Raw genomic sequence first — 27,392 nt, 5'->3', positions numbered from 1 at the left:
TGTATCTGGAATCAGTGCCTGGTTCCCACCGAATGCCTTAAACCCTCTGTACGCTGCCTGTGCAGGCTGTTCTTGCCCCGGGGCAGGTGAGGCACCCCGCCAGTGACAGGGAGCTGCTTTCGCCGCCCGCTCCTCCGGGCCACCCGTGTGCCGCCGGTGAACCGGGCACGGACAGCGGCCCCCGGCATTCCCGGTGCCCCGGGATCTTTTCTCTCCCGCACAGCCGGCAATGGGAGGTCGTGGCAGCACGGAGGGGACACACCTCGTGTCCCTCGAAGCCACACCTGAGCGCTGAAGCCATGGTGGGACCGGGTAAGCACCGAGCGAGGCCGTCCCTCGTTGGGGTGTGCGCTGCCGACAGCTCGCTGCCAGTCCGGGCGCTTGTGTCCGGTGCCCGCCTCGGCACTGCCAGGCAGGACACTTCACCCACCACCTCTCCACCACCTGCTCCCGCCAGCGGCACCTTTTACTGTGCCGGCCCGACCTTCCAGAGCGAATCGCCACGGGAAGCTTTGTCTGAGGGAGCCGGGCCGCGGGGCCGCGCTGCGCGGGGCCGCGCCGGGGGGCGGCGGCAGGCGGAGCCGGAGCCGGGGCCGGAGCGGCGGCCGGGGCGGAGCGGGCGGCCCGGGGCCACCATTGGCTGTCGCTATGCGGTCCCCGCGGCCGCCCCCCGCCCGTCCCCGCCGCGGTGCGGGGCGCAGCCGGCGGCGCGGCGGCTCCATGGAGGCGGCGGCGGCGGCAGCAACAGATGCGGCGGTGGCAGCGGCGCGGCCCGGCCGCCCGTAGCCGCTGCTGGGAGCGCCGCCGGCCCTGCCCAGCGCCCGGCCGGAGCGATGGCCGCGCCACGGAGGGCGGCCGGCGGCGAGGCGGGCACGGCGGACACCGCGGACACGGCGGGCTCGGCGGGCCCCGGAGGGCAGGCCATCGTCTGGCGCAACGTGGTGCTGATGGGGCTGCTGCACCTGGGCGCCGTGTACGCGCTGAGCCTGGTGCCGCGGGCGCACATCCTCACCCTGCTCTGGGGTGAGTGCCGGGGGCGCCACAGGTGGGGCGGGGGGCGGCGGGCACCGCTCGGTTTCCCCGGTCCGTGCCCCGTTTGTGGCTTTTGTTCCCGAGCCCCCCCCGGCCGCTCCCGGGATGCCAGCGCCGCGCCGGGCCCTCGGTTGCTGTAGAAACAGGAGGCGCTCTGCCTCCGGTTGCGTTTATCTGTTTTTTTTTAGTTAAAAAAGCCCAGCCAAGCGCTGGTGTTTCGGTGTAAAGGTCTGAGGGAGGACGCGCTGGCCGTCCCCTTGCTGTTTCACCGTGTTACTTTCTGAACACCCGCGGGTTTCTGCTCCTCGTTTGTTTCTTGCGGAAGGTGATGACAAATTTTCATTAGGGAAGATGTGAAAGTCGAGTAAGTGCTGTAAGGTGCTGGCTCAGACGCGATAAGCCGGGCTGTGCTTTCTGAGGAGAGATGGCTTGCAGCGTCTGTCCTGCTCGCCGTGAGAAGCCAAGGATTCGGTGTGGGGAAGGGAATATGAAATACAGCTTCTTTTCTTCCATCCCACAGTGGTGAGGTCCTCTTTTCTCCACAGAAGAACGGTGCCGGGAGAAAATGCTACATAGAAGCACTGCAGTATTGTGCGAGGCTTGTCAGGGTTTGTGAGACCAAATAGATGGTGAATGTCAGCGTCACTGTTCAGCAGGCAGAACCCTGTATTGATTGTTTCACATGAATCTCGGTGGTCAAGAGGGTAAAAACTTGAGTGCTGCTTAGAGCTGATGCAATTTCTTGGATAAATACCTGCTTTGAGGTAAGTGGAGGATGTAACAGCCTGGAATTCTTTTATACAGAGGAAAGAAGGGTCTCTGCTGCAGGAACTCACAGACATGGAATTTGGGTTGGTAGGCTGCCATCATTGCTGTCGAGGTGACTCTTCAGAAGCCCCAGTTAAATGCTTTAGAAGTCAGGCTTATTCCTTCTGTTTGGAGAAGTCCTAAATCTCTTTTTCACGCGTTCAGCTTTTGATATTCAGTCTTAAACACCGAGAAATTAACAGCATTGCTGCTTGCAGTTGGGAAATGAATCTTTTCCTCAGTTACCCTCCTCAGTTTCTGGGTCCCTGGAGGGTACCTGCATTTGACTGGCAGCCTGGTTTGCACAATCCCCCCTGGCTTGCTCATCACCAGAAGTGGTTGTGTTTTGCATAGTTTCCTTCTGCAAGCACTACTCCTCTCTCCTCCCTATTCCTGCTTGTGTTCAGGCTGATTTCATAGTTTATCTTGGCCACAGCTGGGCGATCAGGGAGACCAGGAGAGCCTGTGGGAGCTGTGTGGCTGGAATGCACAGCCTGTGGTCTGCTTTCAACCCTTTTAGGTCCTGTTGTGTGCAGGCAGGTGGGCTTGCTTTTTCTGTTTTGCCTTTCCAAGAAGACAATTTGAAATCATCTCTGATTTCACTGTGCTTAATTACAAAAATCCCTCTGAGGCTAGAGGCAAAGGATGGAATTACCAATTCAGCCCTCCATCCTCCGAGGTATTTTTTCCTGCTGGAGATTAAACAGATGCTACATAATAAACAGTTCTTAGCGACTTTGCAGCTTAATGCCTTTCCTTCTGAAAGTGAGATCCTCTCATTTCTTGACATAATTATTTTTAACAGCCACCCTAGAGCAGACCACAGAGTTTTTACGGGAGTTTGGTGGGTGGTTTTTACAGGGGCTCCACAGCAGGGAGCGAGAGCGCTGGCTCCAGCTGTCCTGGACACTGCATGCCACTCTCACATCTGGCTGCTGCCACCTCAGAGGTGCTGAGCAACGTGAAAATACACACTCTCCTGCAGAATGTGTCAGACAAATTAGCTTGCTGTCACGCTGGTGACCTGTTTCTGGGATCCTTCTGAGCCACACAGGGCAGATCAAAAAGGGTGGCTGTTGCTGAAGTTGACACACGCACCTCGCTCCGGTGTGGCAGGAGCCAACCAGTGAAGTTGTGTTGGGAGGAAGAGGTGTCAATCAGAGGTGTCCCTCGCCCTCCCCAGTTCTCCACATCTCCTTCCCCGTGCAGATCAGCTGTGAGACTGCCTTTCTGTGGGCGCTGGCTGCCAGCCAGCCTTCGGAGCCGGGCTGGCAAACTTGGATGGCGGCATGGGAGTAGTGTCAGGTAGTGCAGGGATGTGTGTACGCTGAAGGGTGCAGATGGAGGAGCTGCAGCCTTCCATGCATCCCTCTGTGGTTTTCTTCCTCTTCCCAAGCTTCCCTGGCACTCAGGAAGCTTCCCAGTGGTCCTGTGCAAGCCGCTGTGTGTTTCCCACCACTGGTCCCCCATGGACAAGCTGCAGGAACAAGTGTGCTGGGAGTGGGATGCCAGTGCTGGCTGTGACCTCCCTGGTGTCTGGCAGGAAGCCACAGCTTCCCATGACTCACCACTGCCTGCCTGCCTTCTTACCTTCTCCTCCTCCAAGACATCCACCTCCCGTGGTGTTCTCCCCTGAGGGAGGCCAGGTACAAACCCTCCCTCTTGCTTTCCTCCTTCCCTTCCCACCCCCGGAGGCAGGCAGCTGCTGCAGCACGGATGGCAGAGTGGAGCTGAAATGCCACTGTGCCACCTAGCAAACAGCTGCTCAGGCCAAGCTGCCTGCTCGGCAGGGCTCATTTCCATTGGTAATTTATTGACATTTGTCCAGCTGTACATAATAGACAATGGGAGAGCGCTGCCAAGGAAGGCTCAGCTGGTTGTTTACCCTGGATTATCTGTGCTCCTCTGTTCCCGCTGCCTCCCGCACCAGCACCCCGAGCTGCAGCTTCCCACACCCCACGTGGAGCTGGGGCTGCACCAGGGATCCCAAACAGCACTCTGGGGGCTGCAGAACTGGGGATGTGGATGCTGCAGAACCGGGAATTGGGTTATCTTTCAAGGGATGTACAGATAAGCTGGTTGAAACACAGGCTTTCAGGGCCATCCCAGTGTCTCTGTGGAATTTGATTTCAGTCCAAGCTGAACAAAAACAATGAAATTACTCATGTCAGAATTTTCCATGAGCTGGGAGCTGCCCTGACCCGAGAGGCAGCAGATGGTGTGTGCAAGGCATGGAGCAGCCCTGGGCTGTGCCCGTGGGACAGCCATGGAACCTGCTGAGTGGATGTGGAATGTCCCCTGCTGTGCAGCCTGGGCTCACTGGGAGCTCCCTTGCCTTGCTCTCTGCCAGCCTGACCTGTGGTTTGCTGTGGAGAGGACCCTGCTGCCTTCTCCCTGGTGCTCAGCACCAGGGGGGTTTGAAGGGGAGGCATCACCATCCTCCCAGGGGGAACTGAGCAGGGTGCGAGCAGCTCACTGCTGGTGGGGCTGGCATGGAGATTTTCCAGAAAGGAATTTGTGCAGAGGGGTGCTTGTGGCCAGCTGGGGCTGTGGCTCACTGATGTCCTCTGTTGGGCTGGCCATGCTGCACCACCTTCCAGAGGTCACCTACGACAGTAACGTGCCATTAAATGATGCTTCTTATCCAGGAGCCTCCTTGCTCCAGCCAGCTCCACCCTGTGGCAGTCCCAGGGAGCTTTATCTGTTGGATTTAGGAAAGCAAACTAAAAAACTCTGAAATCTTTGTACAGAGGGAAGGACCAGCATGTTTCACTGCAGGGCCCAATGCTGACAGCTGCTCACAGTTTCTTTTGGTGGGCTCATGGTAATTTCTTAAAGACTGCATCTGGGGCATCACGTGATTGTCTCAGATTTTTGTTTGGAAAAAGGTTCTTTTTAGTCTTTGCAGAGGGCTTGTGAGGAAGCACTTGAAGTAGCCAAATTAATTGTAGGAAACAGAGCTGCTGCACAAGAGATTAAGCTGTTTACCTGCTTTAAAACCTTTCATTCCAGGCTGCTGAAACACCTTTAAAAACCTGCACAAGCATGGCCACCCAGAAATCCCAAATCACCTGGATGTGTTTGGCAGAGCTGCGTGAGGGAGGCGTGGATGTCACACCCTGCTGTGCCTTGTCAGAGCCTGGGCTTGGCAAGGAGCATGGCCTTGCCCTAATGGTGCTCATGTGGGAAGGGAGCCTTGTTGCTGTTGTTTTAGCAGCATTTAGGAGATGTTTAGTGCTCCTGAGACTCCAGATTGTTCATGTTCAGCTGTGGTGAGCCCTTTGCCATGGTTATCCTCAGCTTTCCCCTGTGCACGAGTGCTGGGAGAGCAGACAGAGCAGCAGCGCTGCCCAGCTGCACCCTTGCTGAGATCCAGGCTGCTCCAGGCCAGAGTCTGGATCCCACCTGGGATGCCTGGATCCCACCTGGGATGCCTGGATCCCTTCAACAAAAGGGATTAAAGCAATTGTGGTCTCAGCACTCGGGGTTATCCCCTCTTTCTCAGGCTGCTGGTGGGCAGCACGCCTGTGTAACGAGGCACAGGTTGCTGTTGTGCACTGCAGATGCAAGTTTTATTGGTCCTGCATGATTCCAGAGTCTTGGATATTCTTGAGTGCCACCTGCTGGCTTTCTGGTTATTAACTGGCTTTAGTGCCATACCATTCCTATGCACGGCCAGACAGCTGTAAATAAAATATCCTAGCCCCAGGGAAGTTCCCCTTGGTACCTCTGTGGATGGATGAAGGAAAGTGCAAATATTGTCTTTGTTTCACACCCAGGGAAATGGAGACATTTGATGGAAACTTCTCTGTCACTCCTGCTGCCACTCTTGAGAGTGTTTATGCTCCTCTGTGGCCTGGATGGTGGTTGTGCTCAGGTGATTGCTGTAGGTGAGGTTTGGGTGAAATAGTGAAAAAAGGCATTTCTCTTGGATATTTGGTGGGAAGGGCTTAATGAACAGAAGGACCTTTTTTCACCTTGATCCCCATGGTGATCTCCTGCTTGCTGGCTCCCAGGACAGTCCCAGCCACGAGCAGAGAGCAGCTCTGGGAGGTTTCTGTGGAATGCAGGAGTCTGGCCTTGTTGTCCATCAGCCCCCAGCTCCACCAGGCTTTCAGCAGTTCGAGACAGCAGCTGCTCCACTAGATCATGAGGTGGAGCATCCAAATGTTAATTGCATCTCTGAGGTGCACCTCTGCCCAGGAGAATAGCCCTGCTTGTCTCCAGAGAGGTTTTGGGCTGGCTTTTCCTCCCCTGGCCCACTTGAAAGTGTACTTACACAGCTGTCACTCTGAACAGCCAAATTCTTGGCTTCTTCCTTTCCTCCTGGCATCAAGAGCTGGACTACCATCATCTCTGAGAAGAACAAAGTATTTTCTCAAACAGTGGTTCTCTCCTTAAAAATGGCATGAGCCCCGAATCTGGGGCTGGCTGTAACACCTCTGGAAATGATCTGAGCTCCATGGCCATGGTAAAAGTGGGAACACACCCTCACATAGTGCACAGATAGGACAGCATCACAGAATCACTTGGGTTGGAAAAGGCCTCTAAGATCATAAAAAACAATAATTAACCTACACTGCCAAGTCCACAGCTAAACCATGTCCCTAAGTACCACAACTGTGCATCTTTTGAATCCACCAAGGGATGGAGACTACACCCCTTCTCTGGGCAGCCTGTTCATGGAACAGGTATGGATGGATACAGTCACAGAGTGTTCCTGGGTCTGTTCCATCATCCTGCTCTGAGGGGATCTCCTGCTGAGGACACTCCTGCCTGTTGGATGTTGTTTAACTCCTCTCTGGTTTAACTGTTGCTGGAGTGGTTCCTTAGGGCCTTGTCTGTCAGAGTGTACAGCTGTAAGTATGTGTTTTTGTTCCTTATCCTGATTTTCTGGTGCTCCTGTGTTGTTTCCCTCTGTCCTGTGTGCATCACATCACTGTGAGCACAGGAACAGGGGGAAAATTCCATGTGTGTGCTGAGCCCTGGGTGTGTGTGATGGTCCATTGTGGTGTGTTCACAGGGGTCCTAGGATGAGAGAAGAGATGAGGATCTGACTCCATGTTTCAGAAGGTTTATTTATTATTTTGTGATATATATTATAGTAAAACTATACTAAAAGAATAGAAGAAAGGATTTCATCAGAAGGCTTGCAAGCAAAGGAAAAAGAATGAAATGATAACAAAATCTTGTGACTGACTGAGACAGTCCGAGCCAGCTGACTGTGAATGGCCACTAATTAGAAACAACCACATGAGACCAATCACAGATCCACCTGTTGCATTCCACAGCAGCAGATAACCATTGTTTACATTTTGTTCCTGAGGCCCCTCAGCTTCTCAGGAGAAAAAATCCTAGCAAAAGGATTTTTCATAAAATGTGTCTGTGACAGTCCTTTGGTCCCGTTGCTCTCAGGAGTGGGTTCAGGGCACTCCTGAGGAGTTCCTACAGTGGGAATGGATGAGTGAGCAGTAAAGCTGTGTGTGCTTGATATTGAGATGTTCACCCAGCACAAAGCACTGCTGGGCTGCTCTGACCAGCTAAGCCACAAGAACTTCAAGCACTCTTTCCCTTTGATCTGTGTGCTGAGGACAGAGATGACAGCTGGATCCAGCAAAGGTAGAAATCCCTGTCTGAATTTGGCAGGATTGTTGGCATTTGGGCTGCCCCCTGGTATTGTGGGCTTGGGAGAGGCATCCCTGTGAAGAAGCCCCTTGAAGGTTTGCTGGTACTCCCAGAGCTGGCTGTGGGAAACACACAAAAGCCCAGCCAAAGGCCACAGACACACAAAGTGCCTTCTTTAGCCATGGTCCTCCAGTCCCTGAGCTGGGGCAGGCTGCTCTGGGGAGTCACCAGGGATTTCTGGCTCTAGCTTTTCATCTTTGGTTCCATGTGCAGGTGGGACTGGTGGAATAGAGGCTCTGAGGAGTTTCAGTGGATGAGTCAGGATGGACTTGTCTGCAGGAGAAGTCTCAGGGGGCTTACTGCGCTGAATTTAGTGTGGTTCCTCATCTCTACCCTCCCCGCAGTCACAGCTGCACGTGTAACTAACACCGATGTCAGAATTGAAGCCAAGCAATTTCTTGTAATCAGATTTTATTTTTACCATGTAGGCCAACAATAAAATGTGCTGCCCCAGTGGAGAGTGAAACATTAACAATTACTGTGCTAAGTAAAGCAAAGCTGGTGTGAAACAGAGGGGAAGGCTGTTTGTGATGCCGGCATGGGGAATTGTGTGCCTGCCATCCCTCTTGGTCCTCAGCAGGAGGGGATAGGGATTTCTGGAGGATGTTTCTCCAGACATTTTTGGACAGTGGTGTCTCAGTTGATGTTCTGAGTGCTCGAGCTCACTGGAGGAGCAGAGCTGGGCTGGGGCAGGGCTGTTTGTGCTGGAGGGACACAGTGAGCAGTCACTGGGGCAGTGTGGGGAGCAGTCACCTGGTGAGTGCCCCTGGGGAGCATCATCCTGCCCACACACAAGGTCTCCTCCTCTGTCCTGGCACCATCCTCAACCTGACAGCTCTGGCTAACTGACCTGTTGGGTGCAGGGGGCTTGTGCATTCTGATTTTGATTAAATTTACCACTTGCAGCCCAGCTCTGAGGCTAAAACTGCCAGGAGGGAAAGTTGGAAGAGGCCATTTTTTGTAACAGGTTTTGCTCTGAGCTCTGTTTGGTTTTGGAAGGGGGAGGAAGAGGTACAGCAGCTATTAGCATACAAGTGGAGCAGGCACAAAACAGCTAGGCAAGGTGCAGTGATACAGAAGGAAACATCATCTGGACTGTGAAGCCCTGGAAAGTCAAACCCATCAGATCTCTGCTGTGGTGGTCACAGGGAGGGCACTGGGTCAGAGCAGGGCATTCCCCTGTCACGTACCTGGTTCTGCACAGGGTCAGCTTTGGCTTTGTCCCTTTTTGGACAGGGATGTTAAGCAATAACTAAACAATAACTAAACAATAACTAAACCTTCTTCCTCAGGGCAGAGCTGCCTGCTGAACGCAAGGCTCTGGGGTGCTGTGCTAATGGCTTAACCATGCTATTTTTTTACTTTGTCCCTGAAAAAAAGAGGTAAAATTGGCATTTATTATGTCTTGGCAGAATTTATAGAGCACTTAAAACCCAGCAGAGCCCGAGTCAGTGTGCGGATTGAGGACAGCAGTGAGGTCACTAGGAGAGGAGTGAAATCTGCCCGTGGTTTTGTGATGACGCAGGACCCAGCTGAACTGAGACAGGCTACACATAAGCATCAAAAATTTCAGAGAAGCCAAAGCATCTTCCAGCCTTCTCTTTTGATCTAAAAATATATGCAAGCTGTTTGACATCTTAAGGCAATCTTCAGCTGCTGGTGAGTTCAGGGAATCTGTATTTCCTTCCTAGGGGAGTTCTGGCATTGGCTGCAATAATTGCTGTCAGCCACGATTTCCATTGCTCTATTGGCTCTATTTGTGTCACATTGGCTGCAGCTGTCAATATGAACATTTCTGCTATTCCAACTGGAATAAAGTCTTTTGTATACTCAGCCAAAAGTGCTGGCTCTGGGGAATGTTCCTGAAAATGCATACTCAGGCATGTGCACCCAGGCAGAGGCAGCCTGGATTTCATGAACTGGTGGTGGCAGGGCCAAGGGGATGTGATAGATGGCTTCTCCTGGAGCTCCACCACGGTACAGAGGGGCAGCAGCAGGGCATCATCAGAAATCATCTTCTGTGCAGCTCTGAAACTGTGCTTCCCCTTTGCCTTTGATGTGCTTCCTCTTATCTCTGTCTCTCTTGGCTCAATTTAGAGTAGCTCAGAGGATGTGTAGATCTAATTTTAGATGAAACTTTCTTGCCTGGGATTTTGCATGTGTGCTCTCCACAGGGAAGCACGGCTCCCCGTGAGAGCTGGCATGACCTGTATGGTGGGCGGCCCAGGGAATTGGGGCTGCTGCATGCCAGTGCTTTTTAATTCTCATTTGCTCACTTGAATCCAGCCCAAGAAACTTTGGATGGCAGCCTTGGATAGTTAGCAGGGCTCAGTGAGCAGAGGGTTGGCTAGCAGAGCAGTGTTTCCATCTCAGAGACCCCAGGGCCAGAGCACTAATTCAGCATCACTTCTTGGCGTGATTTAGGGACTGTGGTGAAAATTTCTTCCTCCTTAATAAATATAGTTCCAGGTTAGGAAATAAGGCTTTTTTTTAGCATTATGCTGCAAGTTAAATGATATGTTACTGCTGCCTGGTGTGTCTTTACTGTGGAGGAAGAGATCTCCAAGATTTCCCTGGAGTTTAGCAGTACAGATGTGTCCTGGGGTCTTGATACCTAATCTGCATCTAAGAATGCTGATGGTGACCCTGCCCTCCCACTGGTGCAGTGTGTGACATCAACCAGCACTTTAAACTGAGGTGTTTGGAAAGACTGCTGCCCTGATTTGGGGTAGGAAAACTTTCCATTCTGAGGGCAGACATGGCATTTTAAGCAAGTGGATTCCCAAACTTGACATTATCTAATGAAAACATAATAGAGCATAGGAGACACCACAAAATTGGCAGCTGCATTTCTGGTCTGAGCCCTGATGTTGAATCAGAAGAGGATCTTCTGCCTCTGTCTGTGTGTGTGGTGAAGTGGAGGATCTCTTAGGAGTTCAGAAGAGACCAGGCATGGTGCAGCTGCTGAAATGGGTGGCAGTGCTGCCCTGAATTTCAGAGGGAATGAAGTTAGGCACCACTGGAAGTACTTTCCCTGGTTTGGTGATATTAGCCCTAAATCTGCCACTGAATAACAGCAAAATCCAAGTTAGGAGGAGAAGGCAGATACAGGATATGCAGATGTAATTTAAGTTTTAGAAAGGAAAAAATCATCACTGGAAGTTACAGGAGTGTTCCATATTTGTGGCAGTCAGTCAGCTTTGCATGTTTATGCTTGAGCAACTTGCTGTTTGTATGTCTCATGCAGTTCTTGCAGCATAATGGAAGATTTTGGATTTGACTCATTGGGTTAGTAAAATTCCCTAACAAGCAATTTTTTTCTGATTGAATAAGCACAGGTTGCTAGTGTGGAAACAGACAAAAGTTTCATGTCCATTCCTGTAATTTTTAATCCTCAAATAGTTTGTTTTTTTTTTTAATACAAGTGAGTCAAGTTGTGTTATCCTTTTACATACAGGGGAGAAAAATGGCCTATGCTAAGATGAAAATTTCTCAGCAGCTTGCTTGAGACTTTGCTTTCTACTGTGGAGAGAGAATTTCCACCAAATGGTGTCATGTCACAAGATGTCTCCATCATGAACAGCATTTTAAGGTCAGCTGTCTCCAGCTGCCCTCTTGTTGAAGAGGTAACAGATGTCTACAGGTGAAGCACAGCCCTTGCATTTATTAATTTTGATTCCCCAAGCAAAAGATGTGCTTCCTTTGCCATTAGTGTGATTAGAATTCACATCTGAGGAAATTACTCCCTCCTGTATCCAGGGGATCTTGCCTGCTGCTCCTTGAACTGCTGGAGACACAGAGTGTGTTTGTAAAAATGTATAAGCCTTTTCTGAATGTGGCTTCAGGCTGGGCCTGGGAATGTGTCAGACCTTCTAGGCTGAACAGTGCTGGGAGTGTCCTGACCCAGCAGTGGGATCTCCATCAGAGCAGAGTGCTGTGTGCTTCTGAAACATCCCCAGAAAGATGGCAGTAGAAGAGCTAAAGTTTTTCCAAAATAGCACCTGGAGTGTGCAGGCACTGCTGAAGGAGCAGCTCCCTGAGCACGTACAAAATAATGCTGTGGGCTGGTTGTGAGCAGCCCTTTGCTTCAGGGAGCTGGCAGCAGCCAGCACAGGAGTAAATGGGGCTGATGCCCTCAGAACAAGGCATCAAACCAGGGCCCTGACCCTTGGTGGTATCCTGACCCAAGGTCTGTCACCCTCCTGGTCAGAGCAAGTGTGATAACAATTCTGGGACAGCCTCCAGTAATTATTTGCCTTGGTAATTACTTTTCATGTACTCTGTGCAAAATGTCACCTCTTGAAGTCCACACCACTTGAAGTGTGCAGGCAATGCTAGTGCAACAATAGCTGGCCTGTGTGGTCTTTTTTTTTTTTTCTTTTTTCCTTTTTAATTAGTGTTTTAATTCTTCTTTAATTCAGTCTCCACTGCATAGCAACTGCCCTTGCCCCTGTCAGAAGAACATATATGGCTAGGTGAGCCACTGCTCTGATCTCACAAAGCCTGCCATCTCTCTTGTTAAAGGAGTGAGCCCTTTCCCCCACATGTTTTTCTCCATTGTTGGTACTGGAGAGACTGGGAATTTCTTCCCAGCTTGCTGGCATTGATGTAGTACTCCCCAATCCTGGCTGATGTAAGATGTGTCATCACTTGACTTAAAACCAAATCTGCTCCAGAAAAAAGTTTCTTACATGCTGTGACATGCAAACAGGCTCAAAGCTTCACAGCAGCTGCCTGGTCCCAAAGTGTGTTCCGAAAATAGGGCTGTGGTGGGCTCTGTGTGTGGAACCCCTCACAGAGAGCCAAGTGTGACGATGGTGGCAGAGCAGTCACCTTGCTGTGGTTGTTCAAGCCCCTGTGAAGGGACTGGGAGCCACATGGGAGAGAGATGCCTGCAGTGAGTCTGGCAAGGGCTGATTCCCTGCCCTGCTCCAGCCCTGCTGGCCCTCTGTGTCTGCCATCCACACAGGGATCAGAGCCACTGGTGTGAGCTGGTGCCAGGCTCTGTGTGCTGCCACCCCATGGGAGCAGCTCTGTGACATTATTGTGTATTTTAAAGATGGTTTGCGTCTTGACAGTAGTGCTATTGTGAAAGTGCAGTTGATTTTGTTTCACTGCTCCTGTTTTCCTGTCTGATGTATGGTCCCTCTGAGATAATTGTGATTTGCTCCATCTAGCAGGGTTGTGTTTGACATTGGTAATGTGGGGATAGTTGCTATCCCACAGTGTCTCCTTGTCATCTGTGCTGAACAAGGATGTTCAGTCATCTTCTCGCTTTCAGGAGCAAGAATTGTCTGTTCAGATATGCAGAGTGAACCCAGTGTTTGCTGAGCATCTTCTTTTGGTTGATTTAGGTTTTTTTAATAACAAGATAAAAGTCAAAATCAATCTGTAATGTGCTGGATTCACAAACAATAAATACATAAATATCTAATGTTCAGGTTTCAGAAACAGAAGTTGTTCTAATTTTGATATTTAGCATAAAACAGAATTGAAATTTTTAGGTGGTGAGGTCTGCTGCAATTTAAGCAACCACTAAGATCAGAGGATGATTTCCTGATGCCTGTAAAGTAGATACAGGCTGTGGTAACATCTCCCCTATCTTCATAGGAAGCCATTTCCCTGGAGACTGAGATTTTTGGAAGAGTTTGGCACTGGGCTTAGTAAAACTTTTCCAGAAATCCAGCTATGGGCATAATGAGTTGTTCTGAAAAAGGTGGCTCAAATGCTTGATGTTGTTGATTTGCCATCCATTTTTAAATTATTTAGCTGGTGTAGTTTTCATGGCTTCTGTCTGACAGTGAGATGATACCTCTGTGCCTGCTGTTCAAAATCACACTGATGTCGTGCTGCCTTATCATATGGCCCACTGGGAATATTTTATGAACTGTTGGTGATCTTCCTTTCAGGCTCCTGCTTCCCCAAGCTTCTCATCCTCCTCACAGATCCCTGTCTCCAATTACTGCTCCCCAAACTACATGACTTGCTTTGTCTTTACTTTGAGCCCTTCTTTCCCTCTTTCTGCATGGATCCTTTCTTGTTTTTTTAGCTCTCTCACTGCTGCTCCAAATATAGCATCATCCACTGTTGTAATTAGTATGCTGTTTGCCTTTGTTTCAGGTCATTAATAAGAATGTTGAATACAAATCTTCTGCCTATTGATTCTGGCATGTTCCCATAAATAGCAGCTGTGCACAGGCAGTGTGTTGGAAGCCTAGCAACCCTCCAGCTCCCTGCCTGCACGGTGCCTTAACCTCCTGTGCCTTGTCTCTCTTGCATCCTCTCCCTGTCCCCGTGCTCTGGGTCTCTCTTTTGTCCTTTTGCACTGCTTTACCTGCTGGTTTCTCTTCCCTCTCTTCCTCCTTGTTCTCTCTTTTAAGTGGTTTTCCCTCTGCTCCAGTTCTGAATTGTTTTGCTTATGCTGTGCTCTGTCAAGTGAGCTGATTGAAAATGCTCCTGTCTAGTCCTTAGCAGAACATGCAGAGGACACATCTGGCTATTTTACCATTTTCCTCTTTGTACAATAGGTATCCCACTAAATTAAAAAGAAATACAACATTAATTGTTTGAATTCCAGGTTGTTAACTGGTACTTTTCTTGTGGCTTTATTTTTTTCCCCTTTTTTCTGCCATAAATTTTATTTACTGTTTATTACTTGGGAAACCCATTTAGCTGCATTTCTGAGAGGGTGTTTTCACTATAAGGAGGAATTGCTGTTAACTGGCTGCTTTGCTCCACATTGCAATCCTTCTGTGTTTCACTGACATGTTCACCCCCTACACACACTTCTATCCCCAGAAATGGGACAGGAAGCAAGCAGAATCTTCTCATACAGATACTGTACCTGTGCATTATTAATATATAATCAAATGGTTGGTAGTCTGATTTTTGGTTTGAGATCCTAATTTATTCTGCAAAGGAGAGCTTGAGACCTGTTCCTTACATGGCAAATATTTGTCATCTTGCCTATTTATACATTGGATCAAATATTATTTTTGGGCACCTTAATTGCTATAAGAATCACAAAACTTGCTATCACCAAGCAGTGCATTTGTCTGACAGGATTTTTTTTCTGCTCCGCCACTGAACCTCCTGAGTAATTTTGTTTGTTTGTTTCTGGGGATGTTTCAGCCCTCGGGATTTATATTGAGAAGATTCCTGCTCTTGTGATTCCTCCTCTGCAAAGCCAAAAAATAGGCATGGTGCGTGGGTATGAGCCCCAGCTGTTCCCTTGATCACTTGAGCACTGCAGGAGTGGGCTGGGGCTGGCAAGTCCCTGGGGGCTGGAAAGGGCCACAGAGGCTTCTTGTCCCTGGTTGTGTTCAGTGCAGATATTCCATGTGGTCTGTTAGCTACCACACAGCCTCCTTCTTACACAGGACAGAGAAGGGAGGTGAAATCAACCCTCATGTCACTTGTCTCACTTTGCCCATTGATCTTTCATTCTTGTTTTAAGCAATCATTCATGATTAAGATGGATGGCTGCCCTTGAGAAGCACTTGGTCAATTAAATGATGTGTTGCTGTGAAGCATGAAAAAAGCCCCCTTGTGCTTTAAAGGAAGCAAAGAAACTGCTGAAGATGGGAGATTTCAGCCCATGACTAGCAGGAGGTTAAAGTCATAAAGCCCACAGAAAATATGTTCTTGTAGTGATTCAGGACTCTAACCTTAATATTTTTATGTTAGCTGGATAATGTCAGTATTCTGTGTGTCACAGATCTGTTCCCACAATCACAGTCATTTGAGTGATTTGGAAGGCTTTATTTAGTGATGTTTCTGCACATCTCAACATCACACACAGCAAATGGTGGGATAGGTTTTCCCTAATTTCATACAAGTCCCAAGTCCTTGCTCTAGCAAAGCATATGCAAGAACTGCAACTCTGCAGTGGAGACTGGAGTGTGAGGAGTTGTGATGCCAGCATTTTAATGATCTGAGAGTAATCTGTAGATTCAGCAATGTCTACAGATAATGTGCAGAGAGAATGCATGACTTTAGTTCATTCCTGTAGCTCTCTTCAGGTAAGTACAAGTTTTAATTTCATTATAGACTTCAATGGACTCAGCATAACTGCACAAATGAGCCTTTTCTAGGAGTACCATGGGCACTCAGCCTGCTGAAAATCAGAATTGTCTCTTCAGTGATGGCACCTAAAACAGGTTTTAGAGAGACATCATCTTCACTGGGACCATTCTGACTCCAGCTGTCTGCTGCATCTTGTGAGAAAGGCTTTGGTTTGCTGTACAGGAGATGACAGGGATTTTGGCCATACACATAATGGCAAGCAGTTTGGGTAAATCTGTTTTTGATGGATCCACCAGCAGAGTGGGAAAAGTCCATTTGCTTCTTCAGTCTGCAGGGGTGATAGTCAACATGAAATATGGTTGCTGTTATTTTCCCAAATATCTTTCCATTCTATTTTCTCTCAGACGCTGCAATTTCAAGCACTGTGAGCTGGGAGTTGATAGAAGGACACAGTAGACACACACCTACATATACATTTGTTTTCTTTTTGCAAAGACAAATCTTTTACATTACATACCAGGAAAAGCAGACTGTGAATTCCTGTAAAACCACTGCCTGTCTAACAGGGTTCCCTGGTGGATGGACTCTTGTGCAGACACAAGTACAAAAGCCATTTTTGGGGTCTCATTTTCCCTGTTTGTTCTGGTATTTGAAATAGGCTCTTCTAACCAAAACGTGTGTGTGTAGGGTGGCAGGGAGCCCTGGCTAAACAACACATTGCTGCAGATGGTATAAATCGATTTGAAATTGTCCTTTAATATTCTTTAATGTTTGAATCTGCTCTTGTTTTGATTTTACACTTGCAAAATAAGCCTGTCCTCTTCCGGCAGAGAGTCTGTGAGGCAGAGGTGGGCTGAGAGCCTCACCTCCTGTCTGCCCAGCCTCATCTCCTGAGCCACCCTGCATGCATTGGCAGGCAGGGCAAGGAGCATCTCCACAGCACAGGCAGCATAAGTGATGTCAGCTGGCCCCCTGGCAGACCCTGTGTTTTGGTTTGTGTCTTTCAGCCTATTTCTGTTTCCTGATGACGGCTCTGGGCGTGACAGCGGGTGCGCATCGCCTCTGGAGCCACCGCTCCTACAAAGCCAAGCTGCCTTTGAGGATCTTCCTGGCTGCAGCTAACTCCATGGCTTTCCAGGTGAGCTGGTGTTGCTTGTGCGGGTTCTCAGCCTCCAGGCAGCACTCTCTGCTGTGCAGGGATCCCCTCAGCTTAGAGACAGCAAAAGAAAGAAAAAAAAACCTGGCAGAAAGACATTTATTTGCTGTAACACATTGTGCTGGCTCAGGGCATGCAGAGCCCTCTCACCACCCACATAACAATGTGCACGAGGCAGACCAGGAGCAATAATTGCATAAGGACCGAGCTGAGGGTGACCAAATCAGAGGCTCAGCACCCCAGCAGCTGAACTGTGGCACAGGTCAGGCCCCACACTTCACAGGACAACGTGGAGACTTTAATAAGGGCCAGCTTGATGCAAATGTGTCTGTGTAACCAAGAGTCTGTTCATCCAGGCAGTTGGAGACTGTGCCCAGAAAGGAGACCAGGCACCCTTCCACAATCTTAATTTATCTCTGTTTTATGCAGCGTTTTTCACCAGCCAAATTCAAATATGTTTGTGAAGAAGTGTGTTACTAGCTCTGTACTTGCTGGTAGGCAGTCCTAGACCACAGAAACACTTGTGTAACACCCAGCTGGTTGTAGGAGTTAGCCCTGAACCAGGATCTTTTCAGTGTGAATTTGGTTCCTCCTCTGGCTGGCAAGGATAGAGATAGGAAGCTGCACTGAAATTAAACTTATTGAGCTTGGCTGCCATAACCCCTTGTGGCGCTGAGTGCCATGTATGTCTTGTGCCCTGAGATTTCATCTTTTCCCTTTCAATCTGCTTGGTTGACTTTTTGCTCATTTGCCTTGACAGAGAATGAAAAGAGTCCCTTTATCTACCTCTGTACTTCTCATTTATCATCTTTGATTTTTTCTTTTTTAAGGTGGAAAGAATTAATTACTTAGCCTCTCTACACATTACAAAGGGCACAATGCTTTTGGCTGAAAATGGAAATGTGTCCATTTTGACTATAGCCTTTCTTTATTCTGAACCATTTTCCATCTGCTGCTTGGTTCCTTGGAGAGCTTTACAAGCCCTTTGCTCAATGTGTTAAACAACTGTTGGGAGTTTTGAGAAGCCCTGGTGCTGTCTCCCTGTTACACAGCTGATCTTATCTTCCACAAGCAATTTAAATGAATGTGCAGAGCTGTTTGCAGTGAGCCTGCACACAGGGATTTCATTGCATTCTGCTCCCCTGTTGCTATGGATTTGGCTCTCAGCTGCATTGTGCTCATCACTGCTTTTGTCTGAGGACGCTGGGATTCTGAGGCAGGGAAGTACTTCAAAGTAGCTTCAAGCCACCTTTGTGCCCTTCATATCAGAAATAAGATGAAAGGCCAAATTACCCACTCTAAATCTGAAGCCTGCTCCTAATTACCATGACATCCATTGCCTGTAAAGGCTCTTTCCACCACCACAGACTGACAGTGAGTGATGAGTTTTCAGGTCCATCTCCTTCACGTTGGCTGTGGGAGGAAGAGGCAGCACTAAAGATGCATACAGCATCCCTGGATGCTAAATGAGGAGGAAACATTCAGAATTCTTGAAGGGCAGGGGAAGGAAACTGCTGTAGAGTTCTAGCCTGATATTGCCTGGGCTGTGACATGCTGTACCTCCTCTGGGATACCATCAGATGCAGCCAGTTTTGCCATGTGGGTTTTATTAATGATTGGATCATGCTGAGCTGTGTTTCTTCTCTCCATCTAGAGTGAAGCTCTCACAATTTTGAAAGACTCTTCTTGCTGTCACTTGTCTGTTTCAGACATAGGTAACACCTGGCTTATTGCTCTCCCAGCATTTAAGCTCCAGCAGCTCAGCTGGGCCGTGCTGGTGTCATCTCTGTGGCACAGCCTGTGTTTGTGCTGGACACAGCAGGAGGGGTGGTGTGGAAATCTGTGTCAGCCCATGGAGACTGTCACACAGCCCAGGCCACTGGCACATGTCAGCCTGCAGGTTTGTTAAGGGACCTGCTAATGAAACCTCGTGGCTGCATCACTGTCACAGCAGGATGCTGTTGCTCCCTGCTTCAGAAGGGATCTCACCCCTGTGTTTACCTGAAACTTGATCAAAAGTGATGTGTTCTTGAAAAATGGTTGCTAATAATATGCTCAGAGCATATTTACACATGCTGTGCTCCAGTTCATGGTGTATTTATTTTCAACAGTGCTGGCCTCAGGCCTTTATTTCCTCTTAGCTTTTGTGGTTTTAATTAGATGCAATTCACTTGTTTCACAGCTTCCTAATCCTTTCATCTGGGGAATCATGGTTTTTTTTACCAGCTCTGCAGGCATTTACTGTGGCATGAAAAGCCAAGTTAATTTCTCATGGTATCATTGCTTTTCCTGGTTATCTGCTGTCCCACAAATGACTTTATCAAGTGCTCTTGTGACAAATTGATCAATAGTCTCACTTGAAACATTATTTCTGGTTAAGAAAGAAGACCTTTTCTAAGTGTGCTTCTTGCATAACCCTGGTTTATTTTTAAGTTACTTAATGTTGACATTTTCCAGTCATATGGATATTCCCAGTGAAGCCACTGATGCAGCGTAGAGATTTTCATTCCTTTTGATTCCTCTGTAGGAAGGTAGAGGGGTTCTCACTGAGGACTTGGGTGACTTCCTTTGCTTTTTTGCAGTTTACTTTGTTTTCTCATGCAGTGAGATGGTTGAGGTGCAGCACACTGGAGCACTGGCAAGGGGCTGGCCTTTGCTGCCTCCTCTCAGTGGCTTAGATGTGTCAGTGCTGCAGAAAAGTGTCCCCCTCATCTCCAGCCCACTCCCAGCATTACTGTGTTCACTACATGGCAACAGCAAAGGGCTGAGCATAACTGAAGGCAGTGGAGCTGAGATCTTCCCAGGGCTCTTGCTCCTCACTTGTCCCTGGTGTGCTCTTGCAGGCAGAGAGCATTTTGCAAAGCTGAAATTGGGTGTTGGAGCCATTTGAGCTGGATTCTTTAGCTGCTCTTTGCAGTTGTTCCCAGAGGCCCCTCAGTGCTTCCTCTCCAACATTGATATCTGAAAGAAAGAGCAGTGATTATTTCTGCAATGCTTTCAGCACAGGGCTCTTGCCCCACAAAATATGGGTACACACAGTTTAATTATCCTGTGCTTGCTGTGTCCTGGGCTGTATTCAGTGCCCACATGGGTGGTGTCCTGTTCTCACTTCAGAGACACTGCAAATGATTTGTTCAGTTCTGCTGGGAGCAAACCTGCTGTGGTTGGTGGCTGTGGGTGCTGTTCCTAAAAGGAACCCAGGCCTTTTCTTCCTTGGGTATTTCTGCTTCTGACTGTGCAGAGATGGAACTAGCAACCTCTGCTAAGAACTCTCTGATTAAAGTTCACTCTCCTGTGGATCTGGGCATTAACTGACATTTCCACATTTTAGTGTTGGTGTTGAGCACTTAAATTCATAGATGAGTGTGTGGCCTGAGGTTTGCAAGTGCTGAATGTGCTCACAGTGCCCTGCACTAATAGCTCAGCACCACTGCAAAAGCCACCAGTTTGGTCCAGTGCATCCAGCCAGGGCATCCTGCAGAGCAAACTGGGAGGCTGAAATCCCTTTGGCTGAGTGAACTCAGAAAGTCTCTCTGTATGGATCCAAGTGTGAAATTGTGGTCCATCCTTTCCTCCCTGCAGTCCCCATGATTCCATTTACAGCCATAAGGCATTTCAGTGTCATGTTGCTCACCACAGTGGCTGCAGCGATCCACAAGCTCTGTCCCATTTTCAGCGCTGTGTTTGTGCCTGGAGGGCACCAGCTGTAACCAGCTGAGAAAGAGGATGCCAGAACTGAGAGCCCCTGTACAGTAGTCCACTGAAAATAAATACACAAGGTTCCCCATAGCACAGTCTTAAAATAACAGTGTAAACATGTATGTACCCAGTCCCTGCAGCACATCCTCAGACACCCAGGGCACACTGATGATGGCAACTCCCATCAGTTTTAGTGGTGGTTTTCCATGTTGACTAAGATAGCTTTAAAACATGATTTTACCATGGATGATGGTAACTCCCATGGTTTTAGTCAGCAACCTTTTTTGAGGAGTGTCAGAGAGGGGCTTTCTGCTGTTACCATGTGTGGGAGTGTGGTATTTTTGGGGTTCCCCAGACAGAGGAGGAAGGAATGAATCTGACTCCATGTTCTTAGAAGGCTAATTTATTATTTTATGATACTAGAACATATTAAAAATGTTATATACTATGCTATACTAAAGAATAGAGAAAGGATACTCAGAGAAGGCTAAAAGATACTAATGAAAATCTCGTGACTTTTTCCAGAGTCCTGACACAGCTGGATCGTGATTGGTCGTTAAAGTTAAAACAATTCACATGTTGGATAAACAATCTCCAACCACATTCCAAAGCAGCAAAACACAGGAGAAGTGAATCAGATAATTATTGTTTTCCTTTTTCTCTGAGGCTTCTCAGCTTCCCAGGAGAGAAATCCTGGCCAAGGGATTTTTCCAGAAAATATGATGGTGACCTGGGAGGCCTGGAGGTCCTGGCAGTGCCTGCCCCTCTCCTCTGACCCCAGGGTGTTTTTTGTGCAGAACGACATCTACGAGTGGAGCCGGGACCACCGCGTGCACCACAAGTACTCGGAGACGGACGCGGACCCGCACAACGCGCGCCGCGGCTTCTTCTTCTCGCACATCGGCTGGCTCTTCGTGCGCAAGCACCGCGACGTCATCGAGAAGGGCAGGAAACTGGATTTCACCGACCTGCTCGATGACCCTGTCGTCAGGTTCCAAAGAAAGTAAGGGCCAGTGCTGTGAGGGGGGCGTGGAGAGATCTTCCTGCCTGGTAGTCTGCTTGTGGCTCATTCCTTGTTTTTGCCTTTCCCTTTTCTTCCCTGAGATATCCCTGCCACCGATGCCTTTCCTCTGGCCCCCACTATTCCCATGACACTTGTTGACTGTCCTCTGTGTCACAAGCAGCAAGCCCTGTCCTTGTGCCTCTGCTTTCCCAAAAAGCCAGGGCTGGTTATGAAAACAGCTGTGGCAGAAGTTGCTCGGATCTTGGCTTTCTTCTTTGATCACAGGAGCAAACTCTGCAATCACTAATTGCCTTAGCACAGAAGTGCACATTTCACTCTGCAAAGTAATTTCTGGCACCCCTGGGCCAATGCAGGCCAAGTGCCACCTCTCCCAAGACTGCCATTCTGTACATCATTAATTATCTCCATTGGGAATTAGCACAGTCCTAGCTCAGTTTGCTACACACTCTGTGAGAGCTGGGAATTGAGCAACATCCTTTATGCTCTATGTGAGTGCCTGTGTTCTAGGCACAAGAACACTTTCTGCTTGCAAGCATTTCATCCAGGCACTTGGGAAAACTGCTTAAGGCCATTTCTGTGTATTTTCTGAGTGAGGGGAGCAATCAGTTAAGTCTAAAAATTAGAGTTTTTTCTCCTTAGATTTTTCTCCTTAGATTTCTCTAAGGCAGAAAAATAACCCTTGTAATGGAAGTCTTCCAGGAGTGAGGAATACTTCCCTCCATGTATGGTTGCTTTCACTGGTTCCTCAGTTGGCAGTGCCTTTTTGCAACAGCTCCCTTGAAGTTTGCTGCAGCTCCTTTTGGCTATTTCCTTTTCCACGACAACAGCATCCAGGAGAAGCAAGCTTTACTGCTTTGGTCATGCTGCAAAGGTTATCTAGTGAAGAAGTGTGTTTTCTGCAGGAAAGTTGTCTTAGCAAATGCCTTTGCTCTGGATTTGAATTTAGGACAGTGTTGGGGGTTTTTTTGACAACATGGAAAAACTAGCAGGCACTAAGAATCACAATACATCACTGAAAATCATAATAAATCCTTCTTGTCAGGTTTTGTTTTAAGGCCAAATTGTTAGCTTTGCTGAATTTCGTGGTGCTTCTGAGTTGTGGACGAGGCACCACTCAGTCAGTTTAAAACCACATCACTTCAGCTGAAATCACAGTAGTGCTCCGGGCACGACTGACAGCAAAACCTACCCTCTGTGAGTCAAGGAGCAGTAATCCTGCAGGTGATGTGAGAGAGGGGCTCACAGCTGAAGTGTCTCCAGGACAGAGTTTTCGTGCAGTGAAAGCAGGGGTGTTCCCCAGGCACGTGCTGAGGCATTGATTTCCCTGCACTCCAGGTGAGGAGGTTTCTCACCCCAAGGTGCATGTTTCAGAGGAAGGCAATGTACTCTGATGCTTGTTCAGATGGGAGATTTCATATCTTCATCAAAGACCTCGGTCTGGGCTTCTTCCATCTGGCAGGATAGTTTTAATTGGTGCCTGATAAGATGTTCTCATATTTTATTCTATTTCCCCAGAGTGGTAGAGGCTTTGAACTTTGAAGGAGTTTTCTGGAGTGGAAAGTACTTTTCTCCTCCGGCTCTACTTAAACCCTGGCCTTGAACTGATGAGAGTCTGATAAGGTCAGACTTCTGACCTTATCAGAAGTCAGTCAAATGAGTGGGAAATTACTTGTTATCTTTGGTGGAGCAAAGAAAGGGAACTTGTTTGCTTGGAGGGCCTTAGCTCAGGTAAGTGAGAATTGAGTTCTGTGAGAGAGCTGAAGAATGCCCTCTTCACCTTGGCTGGTGTTGCTGTGGAGCTGCAGATCTCCTCCTGGAGCCCAGGATGTGAGGCACAACCTCCAAACAACAACAAAATACATCAAGCAAAGAACTTGCAAGTCAGGAGGTTGATTGATTTCATGCACAAGATGATCAAAACTAGCTCATGTGTTACAGATGAGAACTGTGTTCATGAAAACTTCTTTCCTTTCAAAAATACTGCTAATACTAGCATTTTTCCAGCCCTGTGTGGATCTTAATTGGAAGCTGTTTCTTTTTGTCAAATAAAAAATGACAGTTCTTCCTATCCAAAAGACTTTTAGGGAATGCAAACTTTTAATAACCTGTTTTTCCTCGTCTCTTCCAGAAAACTCAACAAAAGCAGGGGTCTATTTTAAACCTTAGGGTGTTTTATAGGGGGGATGAACAAGATGGGTCTTACGGACGAACAAGGGGGTTTTATAGGGGGATGAACAGGATGGGTCTTACTTGGCCTTCCTTTTCCCCTTATAACTCCTGCAGGTACTACAAGAGCTCAGTTGTGCTGATGTGCTTTGTGATCCCCACCGTCGTGCCGTGGTACCTGTGGGGCGAGAGCCTGTGGAACGCCTACTTCCTGGCCTCCATCCTGCGGTACACCATCTCCCTGAACGTCACCTGGCTGGTCAACAGCGCCGCCCACATGTACGGCAACCGCCCCTACGACAAGAACATCAACCCCAGGCAGAACACCCTGGTCACCCTGGGAGCCATTGGTGAGTGCTGCAGCCCTGGGCACAGCTCTGCCAGCTCAGGGTGGCGTCCTGTCAGAATCCAGGACATCCCTCTGGCTGCCCTGGATGGCTCAAGCCCCTGCCAGGGGGCTCAGAGACCTTGGCACAGAGCCCAAGACCCCTGTGCCTTTGCTTTTGACCCATGGAAAAAATTACCAACCTTATACAAGGATCTGCAAGCCACAAAAGTTTAAGTAGAATGATAGTTAGTTTGTCACAAAGTGAAAAGTAGAATTTTGGGGTTTTTAGGATGGGGGCTCGGGGTCCAAGATGGAGGAATTTGGGGGTGCCTTGTCCTTCCTTTCTCCCTCTTCCTAGCCTCCATCTTCTGGGTCCACTTTTGGACTGGTTTAGGGTAGAGATGGATTGTCTAACACAGATGCTAGGGAAATTATTGTAAATATATTTATTGTAAATAAAGTATATATAATTTTTACTATAAAAAGACAACACCACCCTGAAGGCGGGCAGTGTGCCACTGACTGACCTGCTGAACAGACCTCAGCAGGCCAGGGAAAGAATGTTATAGATAACAGAAAATAAACAACCTTGAAAACCAGAAGAGAAGAATCCTGACTCCTTCTTCAGCTGCCAGGCTGGGAAAAGAGTTTTTAACACATCTTGGGGTCATCTTGACCACAGAGATTCCTGAGAGTGTCCCATCCTCTTTCACCCTGGTGGGGACTGGGTGTCTGCAGCTGGTCATGTCTTGGAGCCAGGGTTTGGAGGAGGCTGTGGAAACCCAGGGCACCAGGAATATTTTCCTGTCTGCTCTGGGGTGCCCTGACTTTCATTCATGGAGAAAGTTTCCTAAACTCCAGAATAGGCTAGAATCCACTAGGGTGTGAAGTAGATTGTAGAGAGTAGTATAGGTGTATCACTTAGGTGGGAAATTTAGGTTTTAGGATTTTTAGTATGTAGTGAATGGAAGCAAGATGGAGGGCACAGGGTATCATCCTGGGCTGCTTCCTCATACTTCTTCTTCCTCCTTCTTCATGGGTTTGGGTGGCATTTTGTAATTGGGCAGAAAAATCTGCATTGTGGGCTTTTGGGGATCAGTTATTGGGTTAAAAAGGGAAATCATCTAGGTGTCAGTTCTTAATTGGATAGTTTAGCTTTAAAAGACCTTGTAATGATAGATTGTTTGCCATTTTTGTGGTGCTTCTCCAGTACGCTGAGCCTTGTGTGGACAGTGTGCAAAACTCCAGATAACAATAAACCAGAACCTGAAGACCAAAAAGATCCAGTGCATCTCTCTTTCCTGACACAAGAACAGTCCAGGAAGGTCTCTCCCGATAGGGGAGCCCCCTGGGAGGGCCCAGCCAGAGTCCCAGAAGTCAGGGTATCCCGACAGGAGGCTGGAGCTTGTGCATCCTAGAGGAAAGTGCCTGTGTTCTACACTGAAGTAATACCATGTGGTCTCTGGGAAGGGAGGTGTTAGCACCCAACAAGCTCTGCTCAGCAGAAAGTGCAGCAGAAGTGAGGACCCCACTTCTGACTTTGCTGTGTGTCTTCCCTCTTGAAACACTTCTGGTTTTCTTCCCTGAGCATAAGGTGTGGGACATGCCCCTTCCCACTGGGGAGGAGCAAAACCTCTACCAGATGCCAGACTGGGCAATGGGTGTTGGAGTGTCCTGCCTGAGCGTGTTCCTGTGTTGACAAAAGTGCCAGCCACGTGGTCTTTAAACTCGCTCTGTGTTTTTCAGGTGAGGGTTTCCACAACTACCACCACACCTTCCCGTTTGACTACTCGGCCAGCGAGCTGGGCCTGAAGTTCAACCCCACCACGTGGTTCATTGACTTCATGTTTTGGCTGGGGCTGGTCACTGACCGCAAGCAGGCTCCCAAGGAGATGATCCAGGCTCGCAAGGAAAGGACTGGAGATGGCAGTGCCTGAGGGTGACGCTTGGCTGTGCCAGCGCTGCTGTCCGTCCGTCCGTCCGCGTGGCTGCCGCGTGCGCGCGACCCCGTGCCTGTGGTGGATTTACCTCCGGGTAGAATTCTTCTTTTGTTCCAGATCGGTTGGGCTGAGCTAGTTCCCCAGGAATTGATTCAGCCGCGGCCTTTTGTTCTTTTTTTTTCTTATTAGCTGTCTTTTGTCCAAACTTAAGACTATTAAGTGTAAAAATGTTCTATATTATTTAATATTGCAGTTAAGCGGGAGAGAGATTTGATTTTAGTCACTGTAGTTCATGTCTGAGATTTGTTGTAATTTGCTTGTTCATGGTAAATGTTGGCAGGTTGAAGGAGCTAACTGTCCTTTACAAGTGCAGTTAGTGAGATTTTTGTTCCTACTGCTAATCCAGTGAGGTTTTGGGGCGCATCTTTCGGGGGGATGGGGCAGAGCCCAGTGTGCTGTGTCAGCTGCATGCTCCTGGAAAGGACAGTAACACCACTGATGAAAAACAGTGTGTGCAAGGGGGAAAATCACCCTCCGTTTAGTTAGATGTTAGTTTGGAAACCTGCTTTCTTCTTTTTGTTAGCCCTGTTAGCCAGCCCAGTGCACTGCTGTCTTTGCTAAATATGAAAACCATTTATTGCTGAGCAGGCTTTTGTGTTGAAGATTAGTCTCTATACAGGCCAAAATACCAACTGATGCTATATTGAGATGGTTCCTTTGTTGTCACATATACATTGTAACTGTAAATGTATAGAGCTCAACCATGTCTTAAGCCAAATAAAGCTTTGGTTTCAATGTTTGGAGACCTGAGTCATATTCTAATCAGTCATGGCCATTGATGCATGCATATTTTAGCTCCTTTTGCACAAGAGGCCTCTTAACTTCTTTTTCTGCCTTTGACTAGTGGGTCTTAGAAAACTGACCTTTATCTAAGTCAGAGCCTGTACTAATATTTCAGCTGCATGCAACATCCATTGGTTTCTGAGCAAAATATAAAGACAGTTATGTAGCTTCTGAATTTTAACAGTTGCCTTGCTTAACAAAAAAGAAAAAAAAAAAAAAGAAAAAAAAAAAGAAAAAAATTCTTTAAAAAAAAGGCATGTGGATTTAATGGGACATGTAGCCCTTTGTGTTAGATGTTAGCCAGTGCAGGAGAGAGGCTTTATACTGTCAGCACTGGAGCACTTTTGAAGATAGAGGGCATGATTTTCATTTATGAAGAATGTCACTGCCTTGCCCCTCGGAGAGGGAGTGCCTGCTTCCCAGACACACAGCCCCACACCCTGGGCAAGGCAGGGATCTCAAGATAACTGAGACTCAGGCCCAGATATTTTCAGGAAAGATGCAAAAGTGGGAAAAAAAATAAAATGGTTTCTTTTTTGTTCTGTTTCTTGTTTTTCAAATGATGCCATATAATATAAAAGAGTTGTCTTTATTCTGTCTTTCATCCAGCAGGTGTTTTAAAAGTGTTATTTTGCCATTAATGATGTGTAAACTCTTGAGTGATTTACAATAAACAGTTATGAGTTA

At 48.2% G+C, this 27,392-nt stretch overlaps 1 protein-coding gene across 1 annotated transcript; it reads left to right on the top strand.

Moving 5' to 3' along the window:
- The first annotated feature begins 699 nt into the window (after positions 1 to 699).
- On the top strand, positions 700 to 27,392 carry SCD5 (stearoyl-CoA desaturase 5). Its single transcript, XM_064711157.1, has 5 exons — positions 700 to 1,023; positions 16,557 to 16,687; positions 21,202 to 21,407; positions 23,712 to 23,944; positions 25,669 to 27,392. The coding sequence occupies exons 1-5, from the start codon at positions 834 to 836 to the stop codon at positions 25,857 to 25,859; spliced, it is 951 nt and encodes a 316-aa protein (XP_064567227.1). The 5' UTR covers positions 700 to 833; the 3' UTR covers positions 25,860 to 27,392.

Source organism: Zonotrichia leucophrys, chromosome 4 (genome assembly GCF_028769735.1).
Source record: "Zonotrichia leucophrys gambelii isolate GWCS_2022_RI chromosome 4, RI_Zleu_2.0, whole genome shotgun sequence".
Lineage (NCBI taxonomy): Eukaryota > Metazoa > Chordata > Aves > Passeriformes > Passerellidae > Zonotrichia > Zonotrichia leucophrys.
The sequence above is the reverse complement of the archived record's forward strand: the minus strand, read 5'-3'. Positions and strand labels throughout refer to the sequence as shown.